The sequence below is a fragment of the Cydia splendana genome, chromosome 20, assembly GCF_910591565.1.
Source record: "Cydia splendana chromosome 20, ilCydSple1.2, whole genome shotgun sequence".
Lineage (NCBI taxonomy): Eukaryota > Metazoa > Arthropoda > Insecta > Lepidoptera > Tortricidae > Cydia > Cydia splendana.
In genome coordinates this window covers 14,544,248-14,564,979 of record NC_085979.1, presented here as the reverse complement: position 1 = coordinate 14,564,979, position 20,732 = coordinate 14,544,248, and the positions used below count along the sequence as shown (strand labels likewise).

Here is a 20,732-nt window from a genome sequence, read left to right as displayed (position 1 = left end):
AAGTTTTAATAACATTGTAGACGGTTTGAAATCATCTTAGTTTACCATCGCCCACACTGTTAACTGTACATCGGTGGACATTATGCCTTTTCTAATAAGGTCCACCGATGTACAGTTAGGAGTGTTGCTGTTTGTACTCAGTTTATTTTAAAATATTTGTAAAAATTGATGTAAGATCACTCAAGAGTCGGAAACTAACAAAATGTAACTACACTTTATTTCTTATTCATCTCGTTTATACCTATAAAGTGCACACTATCCACAAACTTGTAGCGTCAGTTTATATTTACATAACGCACCTTAAGACCTACCTAATGTATATCTCTGCGGAATTGCCACCCGTTTGACGCGTTAGTGACCACTTAAAACTATCTAATACTACTTCGTGGTAACGCTCCACCGAAATCACACCTACCTTTTGATTGTATGTTCACGAGACACACTTCGGTCATTTCAATCTCACTTCATGCTCATCAAACGCACACATCTATATTCTACTCTATTAAAGGATACTTACGGCAAAAATCTTACGTAGGTTTTTTTACAGACATACTGGAATGAGCCACGTATAGGAAGGAGCAACCTTATTTACTTATATAATAATCGAATTGCATTTAGAAGAAGACCTTAGATCAACAATAACATATTTAGATATTTCTTGATTCTATTATCGTTGAGGTTCATGTGTATTTGGTTTTAATCGATTAACCTATCGCATATCAAGACAGATAACGCCCATATTTCATTAAGAATGTTTACCTATTTAAATTTCCTACTCAGTGTCCTCAAGACAGACCTTGGTATTGGTATGTGTATTTAATATTTAAGATCAGCCACCGTAATTCAAAAGCACAAGTCAAAATGATAGGATACATACATAAAGTTATCTTTATATCTCGTTATCGAGATATTGTGTATTAATAGAAGACCTGCTTTAGACAGTAACTTCTGAATTAGGTAGGTAGAGTGCTTGACCGTCTTGGAGCCACTTTAGATGGCACACATGCTGCTGAAACATATATTAAATATTGGAAACATATTATGACTTACATACAACTATTTGACTACCTATTCATTTACGGCGCTTTTGACCCTTTCCTTGTTCATTACATATTTACTTAAGTTTGCTATAAATACTGAGTTATGTTGAATTTTAGTAAAAAAAACGAAACTTAACTACTTACTTACTTAATACATAACCTCCTCCTTTTTTGAAGTCGGTTAAAAATACGTAACTATACCAATCTTATAAATCCAAAACAAATGAAGTGTAATTCAAATTATAAATATAGAATCACTCTCAAAATCAATGAAAACGAGGAATAAAGAATTCAATAAATAACCAACTTATTGAAAATGTTTTTAAGCTGTAAAACAAATAGTTAACTATTAGCATTTTGAACGCCAAGAACACCTAAAGGCGTCTTAACTAGTCGTGCCCACAGCGCCATGGACAACTAAGTGTTATGGCGTGCGCTGTCATAGTAACCTTCACACCTTCAAGTAAGGTTTACATTAGCTCGCTTGCGCCCATGACCTTGGCGTGTGAGTGACGTTTTTTGTTTATGACGTAAAGCGTTCAAAGGGTTAATAATGTTGATATCTACTACCGATACTTATTTCACTTACTATACTAATGGCACTGTTCTACTAAGGAAGAGCATTCGTAGTGAACTTTTGTTGTTTTACTAAACTAAGTATCATTACGTGTTATGTAGGTATCCTACTCTAAGCCATACACTATAAAATCCAGAACAAACTACCTTCTACCTATATTGTGTGTTTACGGTGTTAACTCTAATTAAACTTCCGCCTTTTCTTGCAATGACGACTACAAGTTCATCTTTTATATATTTAAATACCATAGACAGCATTTTATGTAAACAAAACAGTGATGATTCGTTCTAAAGCATACCAAGCATAAGATGCCTGAAGAATGAAACAAAACTTAAAAACGTATGGTTATATAATCATAAAAATATAGAATATAAATAATGTTGGAGCAGAATGTAGAAGATTTGAAGAGTTACATTACATTACGTATCCGGCTCAAACGACCAAATTTTATACCAGAGAGGTTCTTCGAAACAAAGATAACGAGGATTTTTAGAAAAGTCACCAACTTGTGTGAGGGAGATGCGAATATACGAGGAGAGTGAAGGAAAGAGGAAAAGCTTAGGGTAAACCTTCGAGTAAAAAACATAGATGAACCTTTGAATTCTTACAAAACAATCTAAACAGGACGAAGAGAGTTTACTTCAAGTTAACAACATCCTTTACTTATCGCGTAATATGTACACGTCTATTTAGGTTAATACGTATTTATAATCATTTAAATTTCTTCCACGTCGTGATAGTGACTACGTACGTGTACGTCATATCTACAACTTATGTAATTAACTTATACTACGACTATTGTATACGTATACCTGTATGGCCCAAAAATTCGTTGACAAAAAGAATTATTAAAAATATTTTTCTTATAAACATGTTTTAAAAGATATGTTTATAATAAAAATAAAATTTAACTATAATCATAATTAAAACCAAACGCAGATACTCGTATCTTCAAAATATTATCCACCAAAACGCAAGCGTTTGTTAATATTATCAACAATATGCCGCAGTAAATATTTACCCCCTTTACCATAAAACTTTGGCCTGATTTAGTTAAATTATGTTTTATCCCTTTCTTACAAATACATAAGTCAGAACGACAGATAAAGACAAACGATTATTAGCTAATCGAGGTTTGTAGCGCGTTTATGAAGAAGGAGTCAACGTATTTTTGAGCCACCATGTACTTATCAAGTTACGATTGGAACAGTGGTATATATCGCACATTTGAACTAACCGCGCCAACAGGTTTAGCCGTGAAACGTTCATAACAGTCCAAAAAACCAAAGGATTCTGCATGTTTAGTATTATTTTCTGTCCTTCAGTTAATGTGCCTGCTCCTTACGAAAGTCTAACGGTGGCGGTGCCGACTATTCAAAACTGTAAGTATTGTCACCTCAAAGACAATCACAGATCGTCAACAAAGTGCACTCTAAAGGGGTCTTCTCAGTTCTTGACATACATAAATACTTTGACCGCGACAGTAAGTAGTCCATTCCTAATTTAGACCATGCAGAATCCAGGGGTTAAATAGTCTGTGTACACATACTGAGATAATATGGAATATACAAATGCTGACAGTTCCAAATGTGCGAAAATATACCAAGAAACTGAAGTGGAGTGATTAATAGTTCTATGAGTCTTAAATTTAAGTTAAAATCTAAACCGTCAACGAAGTCCCGCGCTTTATTCCTGATTTAACGAAAACTCGACCCTATCACAGTGGGTGATGTGGCTACGCTAGTTAACTTTAACTACGATTACATTAAAACTATTCTACAACTAGTTCGCGCAGTTTGGTAGCTATTGTTTTGTGATCTACAACATTGTAGGGCATTCCGTGGCCTTATATGATATAGAACGTATTTCTGAATATCATTCTATGCAAAAAAGAAAACAGAAGTTTTGATTGCTACTCTAAACCATAAACGACTAATTTCTAGCGAAATTTTGCCAAATTCACTGCTGGTTGATGAAATAAATGAAGTACATACGATTAACTAATGACTCTTTGTGACATCTAATGAAAAATACTAACTTCAATAAATGAACAAATTAGTCTCTACCCTATGGTAATATTGTAAGTAACACGTTACATAACGAAAACAAACTGTCATAAAATTAATAACAACAATGTAACTAAGTTTAAAAAACTTTTTGTTAACAATAGATTAACGTTTAACTAAAATGTGCATATAGTTATGGCCAAGTTCTAAACATAAATAGTGCATATTTGTAAGTTAAATATAAGTAGGTAGAGTTTGTTTAATTTTAAAACTAAAGTACAAGCGTAACTGAGCATTTGTAAGACGGATTCTAGAATTTTGGACGGTAGCAGTGGAGGAAAGCAGTGCCTTAAATTTCATATACTAAATAATTTTGAGATAAAACATATTTAAAACTGTCCGATATATGCTTGCTATTAACCCTGAAAAAATGACTATTTACCCTTTCATCGCATATTTATTTCTAAAAAAAGTTTAATTATGAAGTTCTACCAAGAATTATGTAAGTTTTCTGTTATATATTTGTTATAACTTGTCGTCTATTACCTATACCTTTAAATTCATATTTTAATCATTTCAAAATGGACTTTACGTATTAGAAGTTAAAGTTCAAATTTGGCCGGTCAACTAGTCGCATATCATTTCATGATTTTAAGAGAAATTATCTAATTAAATTAGTTATAACTATCTAATATCTACTGAGATCTTTTTAAAGTCTAAATGAGTATTTATTCCAAACTTTGTGAAAAACAATGGACAGTCAATGGACAGCCTTAAATTCATACAAAGATGTAATATCCAATCATAGGCTTTATTTGCCTCTAACATACCCACTTTGAATGTGTGCGTTACTCTCAATAAGGCCTTCTATGCATTATCATTATGAAAATTGACTTCACTGAAAACAAAACAATCTCAGATTAGATCTATTTCTTACGTTACGAGGTTTTGCTGAGCCGTGGGTTTCTAGGGCACTGCATGAGATGGCGCTGCCAGGGCAGGTCGCGCGCCAGCACGTTCGTCAGGCAGTACGGACACTTCCACTCGTCCATGCCTAATGCTGTTACACAACAAATTGTTTGTTAGGAAAATAAACAATACTGTTCTATCTCTGTGTGTTGTGCCTGTGTGTTTGTTGGCTATTGAATTGTGTGTATACTTACGTATGCAGTTGTGGTATTCTGGATCGCCCACTGCTAGCGCGGCACCGCATTTCGCGCACGCCTTCCACGAACCCTCGCCCATTGAGCACTCTTCTGCAAATAACAACAACAAATAATTTAAGGAAAATTCAATAAAAGTTAGTTCCACTTCGCGTTAGTTGGGGCCGAGAGAGAGTGGGGAGACCAATTGATGGTGTGAAATCATGGACTTTGTAATACAAAGTAAACGAAAGAGAGTATCTGTATGATGGCTCGAATCACCAAATCAGCTTGGCGTCGTGGCTTCAAACTTCCAAGGAATTTGATCAGCTTTGAGGCCGTTCGCATACGTTTGCATTTGTTTAATATGCCTCGCTGGTCGCCCCGCTATTAAAGCATCACGCACACTTACCCAGCAAGTGTAGGTGCAGCACCCGCGCCTCCAAGGCCACGCGACAGCTGGGGCAGCGCGCCAGCAGCACGCAGCGCCGCCAGTAGTGCGCTTCAAGCCCGTCAGCGCGCACGCGACGCCCGCACCAAGTGCAGGTCGTACTGAAATAGTTAAGTTACAGTAGTGACCATCTCATTTCTGTAACCGTCTTCATCTATGGGTCTTCCTTTATTTGCTTCCTTGACAGCTAAAAGAGAACCAAACTCAAAATGTCTCTGTGAAGGCTGATATATATAGTGGTCAGAAAAAGTGGACTAAGAAAGAGCGTTTATTGCCTTTGAAGCCATTTTACTCGTTACTGTAGGCTGGATTAGATTCAGCAGTATCCAAGAAAGATACTTTACTAGATCGCTTGACATATTGAGACTATTGAGAGTACCTAGCTGTAGAGTTATCAAAGTATTTGAAATTAGTCTCCCAATATTCGGAACTTACTTGCAGACCGGCTCGGGCGTGGTGTCGCTGCTGACGTCCCCCGCGCCGCGCTCGTACGACTCGAAGTGCGTCTCGCTCACGGCCTGCTGCCGCCGCCCTGCCACATCATTATCCTCAAAAAATATTTGTCCCTCCGTTAAACTCATTTTTGCGGTAATTCTGACATAATGAAATACAGGGCCAAAGAAGTTGTTACCATGGTCCATACGGGCTCAGTCATGAATGGGACCCAGATCGTATTTTTGGTGGACTGCAGATTACCGGAGTGAATTCAGATAACAGTGGTATAATGTGTACTTGGGATAAAACTTTTCGGCGTAGTTTTAGACACAACATTAGACAGACAACATTATAGAGAACCAGAATAGTAAAAAAAATACTGAATTTAAAACCAGTTAATGTTATGTACGGTTAAATACTTACCAGGGCTGTAGTAACCGCTCTCATCCATCTGACTGTCATCCAGTTGTAAGTTCCTTAGCCCAGCTACTAGCTTAGGAGATTCCAGCACCGCCTCCCTATAATAATCCGCCTTCACTTTAGGAGAATCCAAGCTCCTGCTATCAGAATCACATCTCAAATCTATTCTGGACATTTGTGGTGAATCCATAGGCAGAGAGTCCATACTTCGAACGTCCATTCTGGATGTTTTAGGTGAACCTAAAGACGGAGAGTCTCTGTATTCCAAGTGCAGAGGTTCGTACACGGTGATAGGTCGCTCTTTGAGCTGTGGCTTGGAGTTGTCGTGATCGTAGTGGATCATGGAGTGGCGGTTTTCTGTGTTGCGGTTCGTGCGCCGGTACACCACTGTTGGCTCCTCTTCCTTGTCCTGGAAATGAACCTGGGAGAAAATATACCATTGCGAATTAAGAGCTACTCAGCTATTAGTCTCTTAAATTTTATCGGCAAGAAGTTTTATGAAGCGTTAATCATTTTGACAATTACCTTCTCAGCAGCATTGGACCTCGGAGAATGTTTCGGACTCACAGCACTGTCCAACCTCAGTTTATTATAACAAGGATAGTTTGCGAAATCCTTAACAGCCCTGCTCGGAGTATACCTCTTCGTAGGAGATTTTTTAAGACTGCTTTTCGACTTGGAGGTTGTATAACTTCCGCTTAAGCTGGATGGTGCTAGTGTAGCTCCACTGATGCTGGAGGCCATAGACTTGAGGCTGTAGGAGGAGGTGGCCCCGATGGATGACGTCATCCCGAACGACGAGGTTATGCCGCTGGTGGTGCCGCTGCGCGTGGATTGGGCGACGCTCGCGGTTTCTGCGGCGGAGTGAGATGCTGATTGGTCGCCATTCAGGAGCTGTTCTTCTGAAGGCGCTTGGTTTAAAATTTTCTGTAACAACAATGTTTTAATTACAGCCTGTTGCTTAGTTGTTTTATTGCTGCGATTGATTGATTTAAACGGAAACATCATGGAGGATCTTAATCAAATGAATTGCTACGTCATTGCCAAAATCAAGAAGAAATTATTATAGTCAATATATTTGCACCAAACAGGACACATACAAAACTCCAAGCGAGGCCAGAGAATCCTGTTAATTTACTGATAGCATATTTAATGCGGTGTGTCATGGTATCACCAAGGAGGAGTTGTGCTTTGACTACTCTAGGGGAAAGGACATAGACCGCAACGCGAAATTTCTGTTCAGTGACCCTGTCACTGACCTGCATGTCAATCCTGTCGAACTGCTGGAACAGATGTCTATAGATAAGGTTTCGGCGCGTCACAGCATCGTCGGGCGGCAGTTGAGCCCTGACTACTCTCGGTGAGCGCGCGTAGGCGGCGAGGAGGATGCGCTCCGCCGCGGCGCGCACGGAGCCCGCCGCGTGCTGCGCGCCCGCCGCGCCGCACTCGGCCAGCCGCCGGACCGTCAGCCCGCTGCGACACACATCAGACAGTGGAATCGATAAGTACCTACTCTTCAATTTATGATGATGAAAAGAAAAATGCAGTGAAAAATGCAAATATAATATACGAGTATGTATAAAACACGTATTAATTGATAACAGCTGACGCAAGTTTCTTAGCCGACGTTAATTAGTCATCGTTTTAATTACTATCAATTTCACAACTAGAGTTGATAAGTCAGTACCTATTCGTCATTTTCAACAAGAGAGAAGACGGGGATATAGCTCAGTGGTAGAGCAATCGACTGCAGATCGATAGGTCCCCGGTTCAAATCCGGGTGTCCCCTAAGATGTATTTTTGGATTCCGTATAAATGTAGCAACGTTATTAGTTTTATTTTTTTAATAAATCTTTCTCTAGACTATTTACGAAAAGATTTAAGGGTACAGACAGACGGAATGACTTTGTTTTAAGTATAGATTTAGGGCTCATTTAGACGATGAGAGAACTCGCAAGCGAGTTTCATTACATTGCGGGTTTTGATCGATTGTAACTAAAATCGCATGCGAGTTCGTACGCCGTCTAAATCAGCCCAGCCCTTAGCTAACACATTTTATGCAAAGTCGCACCGCAAGCAATCTATCAAGTAGATACTTACCTACGTCAAAAATTTGTTAAAGTCGTTTGCATTAAATCTAAAACTAGCCATAACGCCAAACATGATGTGACGTTACCTATTCTTATCAGTAGAGATGCCGTGGCTGAGTATGAGTTGCTCCAGCATCTGCAAGCGGGAGAGCGCCAGGCGGGGGTGCATGGATGCGGGCACCGCGCGCACCAGCTGTTGCGGGATTATGTGCAGGGCCCTGCAACCGGAGTTATCATAACTATAACTATACCATCTTATAAATTAGCGCTCCACTATTTTTTCAGCCAAGCGACATTTATTGCTGGAATATAGATTTCCAAAATCCACAAAGATCTATTGTATCATTAGGTCTCAGTCCAATTTACTTGACGTAATACTGATCAGACAGATAGCTGATCCAATTTTGATGATACTTTTATAGAATAAAATCAGTTTTATTATTCCTCTCTCGGAACACATGGCTCAAGAAAAATTATAGCAGTAATTGAGTTCCATATTATTATTTAGCATGGCGAAACAACAGGCATGATTGATTATGGCCGGGGCACCACAGATAATCAATGATGAATGATGCATGACAAACGTTTGGCGACAGCAAATGTGACCATTAGAAAACTGACAATAGTTATTTGTACAACAAGAGATCAAAGTTTGATATTTCTTCGAGTGCTTATTTTGAGTCCCGTGCAAGCGAAAGATTCTATAATAGATTCACGAGCGTAGCGAGTGAATCTAATTTAGAATCTTGAGCGTAGTAAGGGATTCAAAAGCGCACGAGATGTAAATAACTTTGATCTCGTATAGTACACAAAATTTTTCACCCTAAGCAGTGAGAACATACCTAGAGGGACAGAGATAATAGAACCCAAGTATATCGAAATTGTATTAGACCCCGCATGTTGAAATGACATTTGACTATAAAGGTCACTTGAATGTCATTTTGTCTCACTCAGTGAGCAAAATCGCATTTTGCTCACTGAGTGAGATACAAGCAAAATGCGATTTTGCTCACTGAGTGAGACAAAATGACTCAGTTAGCAAAATCTCATTTTGCTCACTGTTTTTAAGAAGCAGAGTACCCTTGTTCGAGCTGCTGAGGTGAAAACTTTTTTAAAAAACCATTAGAGATCAGACGATTATATGCATTGTGGTAGCCACGTGGTAGCTCACCTGACTTGCGGGCAGTCAGCGACAGTGAGCACGGTGTGTTGCGCGGTGGAGTGGACCCTGGGCGCCGGGTCCCCGCAAGCTCGGAGTAATTCTGGCAGCAGCTTCTCCAGACATCGGCCCACTTCAGCGGCGCACACCCTGAACCATTTTAACCAGTATTAATAATCATAAGTGGAGGTGGAGGTATGTACCAAAAATAATTACATATGACAATTACAAATCTAATTTTCGTGATATATATTATATGCAAGAGGCGAGATTTTCTTAACTGATAATAGGAACTTCACTGAAATCAGAGATGATCAAAATCCTCGAGTGTAGGAATTTGCATCCGTCTCTTTGTTTGCACGTTCTATATTATATTCGTTTGTATATCTCATCCAATTGCGAATAACTGTGATTAATCCAGGGGTCATGGTCCTCCAATCAGCTCTGACTGAGTAGTACAATGCTGTAAACGATCCTCACCTGCCCGGCACGAACTCTTGGAACAGCGTCTTGAGCACCTCGTTGGCCTGGCTGTACACGGAGAACACCTTGTCCCTGAGGGCCCGCTGCAACAGCAGTGCCGCCGCTCGCGCCGTCTTGTTGGGTGAGGTCTTTGTGCTGCCGTTGGATGGAGATGTCAGCTCGGCGCGCAATCTTGCCAGGCCTTCCTCCTTATCCAGGTAATTTTTCGAATAGAATTTCTCCACCTGCAAAATTATTTTGGTAATTTTAGTGGTATTTGCAAGTTTGGTAGACTAAAGCGACGATATTGTAGCAAGTCAATAGTAGATTGTTAACCAAGGGATGAAAGGTACTCATTTCTGCCTGCGTTCGAGCCAATAGTCCGAGGCTGAAATGATGCCTTTCACCCGAGTTAAACACTACTTTTCAATTCGAATACGAGGAAATTAAAATGCGTGTGTTTTTTTAAAAACCTGACTAAGTATACATTTTTATAGTATTTTTTTAGGGTAGGTACTTTCAATTAACAATTTAGGCAAAAGTATCGTTATTGACCGAAGCGAAGCGAAGGTCTACGTTTTGACTCGGGCATTTTGCTTTCGTATGTCCGGATGTTCTCCTCTACAGGTCGCAATTCTTAACCGATTCTCGTGAAATTTTGTGACCGAATTTTATGACTAAATAAAATTTTTTTGTCAATCCGGTTTTTGGAAATTTTTAAAAATGGCGGAGTCGTGATACCTGGCGCCTAAACAAATAGTCGTATCGATATCACTAGTAGCTCTGTGAGCTGTAGACCTCGCGAGCAGAGCTTTAAATAACATGGTGCTAAAAGAGCTTTAAATATAGTAAAGGGGTCATCCATTAATTACGTCACACGTATTTCTAATAGGTTATTTTACCCCTCCCCCCCTCCTTGTCACACTTGGGAAACTCCTCCCCCCTGGTGTGACGTCACATTTCTTCAACGAAATCGGCAAATATTTATTTAATATTTTATCAAAATATTTTTGACAAAACAAATATTAGTAATTTTATAACCCAAAACTGATTAAGAAATAAAATTAAACGAATAAAAACGATTATCGTTTCAAAACCTTGTTATTTAAATGATAATTAGCGTATAAAATAATTTAAATACATTTTCGGTTACTGATGAAGTTAAAGTGACGTCACAAAGTTTGACCCCCCCTCCCCCTTGTCACAACATGTCACATTTTCTTGACCCCCTCCCTCCCCCTAAACGTGTGATGTAATTAATGGATGACCCCAAATTAAAAAAAAACAATACGAAATGTATGTGTAATAAAATACAAAAAGTTATAATATCCCAGCATACAATTACTGGGGATCGAACCCAGACCCTCTGTGCAAACAGAAAAAGCGAACGTTTACAAACTGAGCCAAATAGTTCTTAGATGGGTTGACGAAATTTAGCTACTCATTCTCAAATTAAAATTAGTTAAAATTTATTATCTCAATACCTCCGAAACCAGCGAAATAAATTTTCTGAATGTTTGGCCATTTAATCTATAAACATATCTCAAAAAGAAAACACTCGTATGGTACCGATATCACTATTTGTTTAAGCGCGAGCTATCACGACTCCGCCATTTTAAAAAAATTCAAAAAACCGGACGGGCAAAAAAAATTTATTTAGACATAGAATCCAGTCACAAAATTTCACGAAGTTCGGTTAAGAATTGCGACCTGTAGAGGAGAACATCCGGACATACAAAAGCAAAATGCTCCAGTCGAAACGTAGACCTTCGCTACGCTCCGGTCAATAAAACTTTTTTCTTTTTGAGACATGTTTACAGAGTTAATAGCAAAAAATGCAGAAAAAAATTATCGCTGGTTTAGGCGGTATTTAGATATTTAATTTTAACTAATTTTAATTTGAGTAGGAGTAGCTAAATTTCGTCAACCCATCTAAGAACTATTTGGCTCAGTTTGTAAACGTTCGCTTTTTCTGTTTGCACAGAGGGTCTGGGTTCGATCCCCAGTAATTGTATGCTGGGATATTATAACTTTTTGTATTTTTTTACACATAAATTTCGTATTGTTTTTCTTTAATTTACTATACACCGTGTTTTTATTGAATTCCGTTAACTTTGGGGTATAGTTAAGTACGTTTATAAGAACTAAATGGCATAGTTAATTTTCAAAAAAAAAAATTTTTTTTGTTTTCTTTTTTGTTTTTTTTTTGTTTAAAAAGTAATTAAATGTAGCATATAGCGTTGTTGTAACACGGGCATTACATTTAACTCAACCAAACAATTGAAATCTGTGACATATCAATGTCATTTCGTACATCAATCGACCGAGATTGTACTTAAGTTTAGTAGCAAATGTATGAACTCATTCTAAACACTAATCAATATGTAAGCCGGCCCTAAGGCAAGTGTACACGCTTGTAGAGGCCTTATAGTAAAAAAATAAATTATGGATTATCTCCGAAATGGACTTAATTAGAACATCGGTGTCTTTGAGAAAGTTACTTGATTTAAGCTCAGGAATGCACCCTTGAAATTAACGGAAATCAAAAAAAAACACGGTGTATTTAAAGCTCTTAGCACCATGTTATTTCAAGCTCTGCTCGCGAGGTCTACAGCTCACAGAGCCACTAGTTTATGGAATGGGGAGTCAAATATCAGGCCGCGTAGCCAAGATGCCAATCGCTTACGCTCCGTAGCGATCGAAACGCAACTGTCACTGTCACACTAATATGGAAGAGTGATAGAGAGACATAATGCTTTTCGTTGTCGAAGCGATAGCGATTGTAACCTTGGCTAGGCCGGCAGGATGGAAATTGTATAACAAATTCATTTAACCCAAATTTCAATTGCTTATCGTAAAAAAAAATCGTACTTGGAACCTAAAATGCTCTAGTGCAGAAACGTATCATTTTCTGCACACCTTTAAAACAACTTTTAGTTTTCTGTGTTCTGCCTAAATTTCTCTTAGAAATAGACAGTTCTTGCAAAAATTGTCGCTCCAGATCAGGTACAGAAATCTATGGCTAAGATTTTATTTATAAACTGTTTTGCATAGTTTATGTATCATATTCTCAAGTAATCTGCCTGGAGCAGGCCTGGATATATAACTGGTCATACTTACAATAGGATAGCCGAAGATGAGTATGGGCAGGGCAGCCTGCTTGCGTTCCCGCTCGTTGAGCTTGTGAGGTGGCCGGGGGTGGGAGGAGGCGCTGCCGCCGCCGCTGCACTCCTCCTCGCGCGCCTCCCGAAGGTACTCGTTCGTGTGAGAACTGAAAACAAATCCATATGTCACATTATAAATAAAATACCGGTGGTCACGTCATACGCTTCATAGGAAATTTCTATACGATTAACTACGAAGATTTATTGCCCGTCACTGTCAGAGGCTCTCGTGTCAGGCTTTTGTTGAAGGTTAAAAGTAAAGATCCTTGGCATCATGAACTTATTCAGAAAACTGTATGTATATCATTAATTTTCTCATTTTAATGTTATCATTCTATACTGTCGATATCTAAACGGATCTTTACTTACTGTCTCAATGCTGGAAGCAGTCTTTCTTCATACGCTTCAAAGGTAGATCTAGGCCCCGCGCTTTTATTCCTCCGCCGGACCAAAGTGCCATTGGCAGCGTTAGGCGTGATGCTCCTTCTAGGACTATCGGTCTCTTTCCTCAACTCTTCTTCTTCCCTCCTCTGGATTTCTTCTCTCCTTAGGACCTCATCTCTCCTCTGAGTCTCTTCTCTCCTCTGAATCTCTTCTCTCCTCTGAGTCTCTTCTCTCCTCTGGATCTCATCTCTCCTCTGGGTCTCTTCTCTCCTCTGAAAATCATCTCTCCTCAGGGCTTCTTCTCTCCTCTGGACTTCTTCTCTCCTCTGTACCTCTTCTCGTCTCTGAAGCTCTTCCATTCTTTGCATTTCTTCTTTCTGTTCAAAATCATCCCTTCTTTGTGCTTCTTCTTTCATTTTCTCATGTTGGGTAGTTTGTAGTAATGGTTGCTGGTATTGTTGCTGCGTTGGTTGTTCAATTTGGAAGAGCTGGGGTTCTGGTTGAGCTTCTTCGTGCAATTGTTGGATTGGGGACTGAAACACAACGCTATTTTTGAGTATTCAGAGCAAGATACTTACATACTGTTGTATTTCCTGACAATGATCTTAATCTACTACGACAGAGAAAATAGACTTTAAGATGTAACCATTTAAAACAGCCACCTATTACGGATTTTTGTGAAAAAGTAAAGCTGATAAAATAGCTGCTAAAATAAAGGTGGGATTTTGCGTAAGACAATCAATCCTTACGTGAGGCACAACATCTTCCTGGCAGTCAGGCTCGTCGATGGGCGGCACGGGCGACGGGATGTCGAGGCTCAGCGCGCCGGCGGCCACGGACGGAGACAGGTGGTGGGAGAAATCGTACTCTTGCGCCATTGATGAGTCGTTGCGGGTGTCCGGCTGAAAAATAGGTCTATTAACCTCCCATGAACTCTTCCTAACGCTCTTATAATCACACTGTTTACGTACGTATGTTAGTGTCTAAACGTTAAAACAATGTAGCCGATTTTTGTAAGTATTTAAAGTAAATTAAAATGTTGATACTTATTTCCAACATTTGTAACCGTATTTGAAACAGGAAGATTTTTTTTAAACTGTGGTCCGCTTGAATCTTGTATCTTTGACTAAATTTTCAAATGAGCTTCTTACCCCTTCCTCCTCAAACAGCCTCATGAGCGCCGGATCGTCCTTGATCCCGGCGAGCGCGTCCGCGATGCGGTCCCGCATGCGGCGCGCCAGCTCGAAGTCGTCGCGCGCCGCCGCAGTGCGCTTGCGCAGCCGCCACCGCCCGATCCTGATGCCCGCCGCCGCCAGCGCTGACCCTGCTGACTTCAGGCGCCGAGCGTACTCAAATCGCTCTTCTGTACGACAAAAGGAATATGCTGACGTGAATGAAATAACCTAAACGAATGACATCGCCGACTACCACTCCATAAGTTCCGATTCTAATAATTGGCAAAAGTAAATTAGTCGGCAACTGAAACTGCTGATGATACTCTTTAGTCCGGACTATAGTGGGCCTATAGGCAACAAATGTCACCAAAAAAAGCTCTCCTAGATCAAACAGAAATCTAAATTAGGCTTACCACACACTGCAATCCGTTTCTTCTCATCCAAGCTCCTGACCAGGTCGGCGATCTCGGTGTCGACATACATGACGAAGGCCAGGTCGTCGTAGGGCGAATAGCACAGCTCCTTGTTGGACACGGGCGACTTCTCCAGGTCCTCCACCTCCTCGCCCAGCACGTTCACTGCCATTAGTGCTACCTGCGTACCAATCTTTATTAAATCTTCAGGTATATTAATCAAGAGGTATATCTACATAATGGAATATTAGATGTTTTGCTAACATATCGTCCACGATATATTTTAAGTGAGTCTTGATTCTTACCCGTAAAAAGAAATTGAATGTTTTACTCTTAATCACACTGAGGGCCTAGCCATTATGCCAATCGTTTGCGACGTAGCGAACGCAACGGTAATCTCTCACTATCACTCTTCCATATTAGTGCGACAGAGAGACATTAGCGTATCGTTCGCTCCTGAGCTACCCTGATAGGAATAGCTCCCTTTGCAATGAGTTCTTGTACTTCGTATTTTACCTGGTCGTTATCGTTTGCTGGTGGATGCGGGCCAGATAGTTTCAGTTTCACGAATCGTGCGATGGTAGGTTCTGGAAGAGCTGCCGACCTACAAAAATAAGCATATATAATATGAAGTATACGCAAAAAATATTCGGTTAAATACTTAAAACGGTTTCATAATTGCATTGCATTGCATGCCGTTGAATAGAAATCCCTTGAAGGAGTAGAAGCGTCTATCAAGAGTAGAGGTAGTTGCATTACCTAGGTAAAGCCACACATTTTGACACATGACCGTATAACACAAATATCTGAAATATCACCAATGGTTGATGCGGTGCATTTGAATGTCAACCGTAGGTACCTGAGCTCCCTGGTCCTGGCCTCTAGCGCGGGCCTGGCGAGGGTGACGCGGCCCACGCTGGTGTAGGTGGCTCCACAGGGCGTAGCAGCGCCCTCGGACACCAGGCCGCCAGATACGAGGACCTCCACGCTTGATGCTGGAAAATATCACCCATTTAAATCCTCTCTGAAAGATTGCTCAGTACAGGTGTTACTATGTTTTAATATGAAACCCAACAGTGGTCTTATAACAGTTAACCTGTGGAGAAGTTTGTATACCCGTTCTCTTGCTAAATTTAATTGCATTACAAAGTGACGTTAATTAGTGGCTCTTAGACAAGCTATAGAAATAAAATAATCACGGATTAGCTGGTGGTGGGCCAGGAGCTGGAGCTTGTGTACGCTGGCGACGCTCGTGAGCCGCAACAGTAGCTCGTGTGGCGGGCCGCCGGCGGAGCGCCAGCCGCGCGCCGCCGGGCCTTGCGAGTTCAGCTCGCATGCTGGGTACGAGCTGTCCTCACCTGGAATGATGGATTTTCAGTCTGTTTAGACATATACCTAGATTAGGTTTACCTCCTCTTCGAGGAAAGAAGCTTAAATGGCATATAATTTATTGGTGCCTTAACTACAAAATATCTGAATTTAAATAATTAAAACTAATTTCTTACTTATTTTCTTAAATATTTATATAATACCTACTAGCAGCTACTAGGGAACGAAGAAATCACTTGCTTAAAACAAAACAACAAAATAGCCATGGTAATGTTTAATCGAGTTCTAAATGTAATATGTATACCCATTTCTTTACATGACTTTGCAAAAATGATTCATACCTACAAATCGTTTTAGAAGGAAAATAGGTCGCGCGATTCTCGAGTCATGTTTCCGTAATGATAGCGTACAATTCAAACAACATCAGCCTTGCAGTGTAGGTAGGTATTACTGTTTCATATCTCGTTATGGCTATATGTACAGTCACCTGCAATAAGCAAGGGCGTATTTACTCTAGGGCCATCCGGGCCATGGCCCGGGGCGCCAACCTCCAGGGGCGGCATATGCCAACCCCCAGGGGCGGCATGCCGCCCCTGGCGGAATGCATTTTGGTTTTCTTCCTTGACTTCTGGGGCGGCGAAACGTATTGGCCCGGGGCGCCAAATTTCAAAATACGCCCCTGGCAATAAGATGTTACACAATGAAGGCCGCAAAAATATCTGACACGATCTTATTCGTAGAGCCATAAGAGCGTGTCACATATTTTTGCGGCCTTCGAAGAGTAACATATTATTGCAGGTGACTGTACCTATCATGATAAATGTCTAAGACAGTAGGTACGTTTCAAAAGTTTACACGTGATAACTACTTATTTGTTATTGTTAGCCTGTTGTGTCCCACTGCTGGGCAAAGGCCTCTGTCTCTTTCTTCCACGCGTCTTTTCTATGGCAATATTAGGCCAATCTTCCCGAAACTGTTCCGAAAGACGTCAAGATCGTGCCGCCATCTCCTTCGAGGTCTGCCGTGACGCCGCACTATGTTTGGTGTCCTCGGTAGTTTTCTTGGCCCACAAGTCGTTTGGCATACGGCAGATGTGTCCGGTCCGGCCCAGATAACTACTTACGTGACTAAAACTAACTTAATAAAGCAATAAGAAATCAGTTTATGTAATTGCACGGACCCATAATCAATGCAGTCCATTCATAAACTGACCATGCACTTTATAACACCTTCCTTCTAATAAATTTTTTATTTATAAAAAATAGCGTTATCAGCAACCGGTTGTCCGGTCGATATGTCACCTAGCCCTAAGTATTGATTCGAGCAGTCACTTAAATATTGAAGGCATAATGATGTAGCTTTGTAGCTCGCCGCTCGTTCGTGCTGTTCGACACATCTGTAGAGCTACGCGAATTTAGACCTTGCCACAATAACATTAAGCTTTCATATGGTTTGTTTAGACAGGTAACTTTTACACAATAGATGAGCCTCTGCGCTTTGCCGTACCATAATGTAATAATTGGTTCAAATTCAAAGGGGTGAGACAGTGTTGAAGTGCTATGGAACTTGTATTCTAAACTTCGCCGAGTTCGTCCTATACCGGTCAGGGTCTACAATTAGAACTCTATCTTATATGCTTACGTTTTTCACCTAGCAGCAAAAAGTTGAAAATATATAAGGTATAAAACTACTAGTGCTCGACGTGCTAATGCCCAATAGATGACTTAAGTTTCAAGATGACATGTACTGGGACCGCGTCGAGCACCAGTACGTTTACCTTACCTCTACCTATGTACATTTGCTTTGCATTTGCATTAGCGAGTTACAATGCAGCACTACAAACAGAGGCGCATAGTGGAAAAGTTAAAATGACACCCTTCTGATCTGATAATTCCTACACGGCCGTCTAATAAATGCTGCAATAAATGGTTCAATAAAGCATTGAAGGTCGTCTATTTAATTTCCATGCGCGCACAGAAGGAAATTAAAAAACTTATTATTAAAGTTTGTACTAGGGGCCTATACCATGAAACTTACAATTACAATTTACAAGTGACAAGTTACAAATATGTATTTAGTACAACTGGGCATATCACAAAATTTACAAATGACAAAATTGTAATGGAAAATTTATACAAATATGTAAATTGTCGCGACAAATCTACAATTACGCGTATCACAAAATATTACAATTTACAAGCAATTTTCCGGAAAATTTGACAACTTTGTAATTGTCAATTGTACGTAAAAGATTTGTGTTATAACTAATTGTAGAAGAAGGTATACATATTTGTGGAAATGTAAATACAAGTTGACAATTCTCTCGGCGTGAGTCAAGAGCTGCAAGAGCATAATACAATTATTGTAGATCCATTCTACCGCAGTACTTTTTGTTTCGTTAAAATGTTCAGTACCAGTGATAGTAGTAGCGAAGAAGAATTAGTTGTTAGGCGTCATAGGACGTACAGCGATCGCATAAAAATCTTGCATAAATATTTTCAACCAATTTTAATGACAACGTAATAAGATATGCTATTTATGCTCGTAAGGTATTTTTAACGATAAAAATGAAATACTCTCAGCATAAACTAAGTGAGGAATATTAATACATACTTATTTGTCAAATTGTAATAAATACAATTCTAAGTATGTCACAATACCCTCTAATATCTTGACATACCCTCTATGTTTTGTGTTACGGGTCCTCAAATGCAAAATATTTGTAAATTGTACATGTGACATATGTAAAATTATTGTGGTACGTATTTTTGTTTACAATTTAACAATATTGTCGAATTGTATACTTGTAAAGTTTCGTGGTATAAGCCCCTGGTACCAGTTTGTAGTTTTTAGCATTTACAGACTAGTTAGTAACGACTAGTTGTAGAGTTATGAACAGGACTGAAAGGGTTATCCCTAAAGGTGGAGGTTCGCGCCGCGACAGAGACAAGCGAAACATTTATGTTTACGCAATCAAATCCCGTTTCTCGTAGGGTTATGTTATAGTTATCATTTACGGGTCTACGGATCACCGTAGCGCCGTCTACGAGAATTCGTAGCGGCCTACCGTTCATTGTCGCTAGACCTAAACGAAGCATTTTTGCTACCTATTTGGAAAACTAATAGCGAAGTTAGTCGTAGCCTATTAGGCTACATCCACACGACACACACACATCTGACATCGACATCCGAGAGAAACTCTGAAATAAATCTGTAAATAAAGTACAATACTGAATTGTTCCAATTTCAATATTCTGATCCTCTTTAAACCACGCCGAGAAAATTTCAATTACCTACCTACAACGGTTCTTAAGATAGAGCCCGCTAACAGACGGACGAACAAGGTATGCATAATAATAGGTTCCGGTAGTTACCATTCGGGTACGAAATCCTAAACATTGGTTGATGGTACCAGACCCCTCAGGCCGCGATTCCAACTCTCACTGGGTTGTTTTTGCTGTATAATTTTACATGCTACATTTTTTTATAAATTTTCTATATACCTACATTAAAATCTCAAGTAGCCTGGAAAAGTACAACTATTTTATTATCTTTTATAATTTCTAATTTCTGGAAATTAAGGGGAGAGGCCTTTGCCCAGCAGTGGGACACTCAATAGGCTATAAAAAAAAATTCTAATGCACTTACTTGTTGCGTACACGACGTGGAACGGGATGCGTTTCGGCATATCCCTTTATCTGGCCACCATCACCACTGCTCCCAAATCTCCCATCACTAACATAATAAAATCCCCACTAACAAAAAAACACTAAATAAAAGGACACTTCATTCGTCAAATCATAACTAAGAAAATGTTTAGAATTACGTTTAACTACATTTACTGAGATATTTAGTGTAAAGTTATACCGGAGAGCTTGCGAGGAAATGAAAGAAGAATGCGAAGTCAGTAGGGAGAGGAAAATCAATAAGTTCGACGCGAAGTTCGCTCCTAATGAAAATTTTACTTTTTGATGACAGCGCCATCTATGCACGGCCCGTGAAACTAATTTATGGGTTTTCCCCGAGAGTTTACCTTTATTACATGCAGCGTTATAATTTGATATTAGACTTTAGAGGGTTATTAATGGCCGGGAATAAACGAAGGGAAAAATTTTAGGATGGGGTTATTACAAGGTTTTTTTTGTTTCAGACTTAGAGCGGGTTGCACCAAATAACCGTCTGCCACCGTTAAAGCTTTCGTAAAAATGTGTTAATAAATATTGGGATGGGATGTTTTGTTTTATAGTTCACTGGTAAGTGATAATGAGTGCAGTTATAATTTTTACATCGCAATTTCTCATAAAGGGTGGTATTTCGCAAAAGTTTAGTGGGTAAAATAGCAAAAATAATAACCCAAAATTTGCAACATATTACTTTGCTACTCATCATGTGGATAAAATATAACTTTCTCATCAGTAACGAGACATCTCAACAATAAAGAGAGCGTTTACCAGCTGTTGTGATAAAAATGTTGAAATCGGTTCA

At 39.6% G+C, this 20,732-nt stretch overlaps 1 protein-coding gene and 1 non-coding gene across 2 annotated transcripts; one reads left to right on the top strand and one right to left on the bottom strand.

Annotated features, from left to right (window-relative positions):
* Nucleotides 1–3,114: 3,114 nt before the first annotated feature.
* On the bottom strand, nucleotides 3,115–20,265 carry LOC134800686 (centrosomal protein of 104 kDa). Its single transcript, XM_063773169.1, has 19 exons — nucleotides 19,896–20,265; nucleotides 16,118–16,276; nucleotides 15,778–15,913; nucleotides 15,435–15,522; nucleotides 14,919–15,099; nucleotides 14,482–14,693; nucleotides 14,080–14,232; nucleotides 13,316–13,890; nucleotides 12,903–13,053; nucleotides 9,801–10,027; nucleotides 9,333–9,470; nucleotides 8,248–8,379; nucleotides 7,331–7,544; nucleotides 6,597–6,998; nucleotides 6,075–6,492; nucleotides 5,652–5,748; nucleotides 5,178–5,317; nucleotides 4,787–4,879; nucleotides 3,115–4,683 (listed from the first exon to the last, which is right to left on the bottom strand). Exons 1-19 carry the CDS (start codon nucleotides 19,933–19,935, stop codon nucleotides 4,562–4,564), a joined length of 3,678 nt encoding a protein of 1,225 aa, XP_063629239.1. The 5' UTR covers nucleotides 19,936–20,265; the 3' UTR covers nucleotides 3,115–4,561.
* Trnac-gca (transfer RNA cysteine (anticodon GCA)) lies at nucleotides 7,789–7,860 on the top strand. The gene has a single exon. It is a non-coding gene; the product is annotated as a tRNA-Cys (tRNA).
* Nucleotides 20,266–20,732: the final 467 nt, after the last annotated feature.

Excerpts from the sequence above, each read along its gene's own strand:
- LOC134800686 (XM_063773169.1), bottom strand. The coding sequence starts at position 19,935 with ATGCCGAAACGCATCCCGTTCCACGTCGTGTACGCAACAA. Across the intron at positions 15,100-15,434 it reads CAGCAAACGATAACGACCAG|GTAGCACTAATGGCAGTGAA; the intron begins GTAAAATACGAA and ends ATTGGTACGCAG. Across the intron at positions 4,684-4,786 it reads AGAATACCACAACTGCATAC|CATTAGGCATGGACGAGTGG; the intron begins GTAAGTATACAC and ends GTTGTGTAACAG.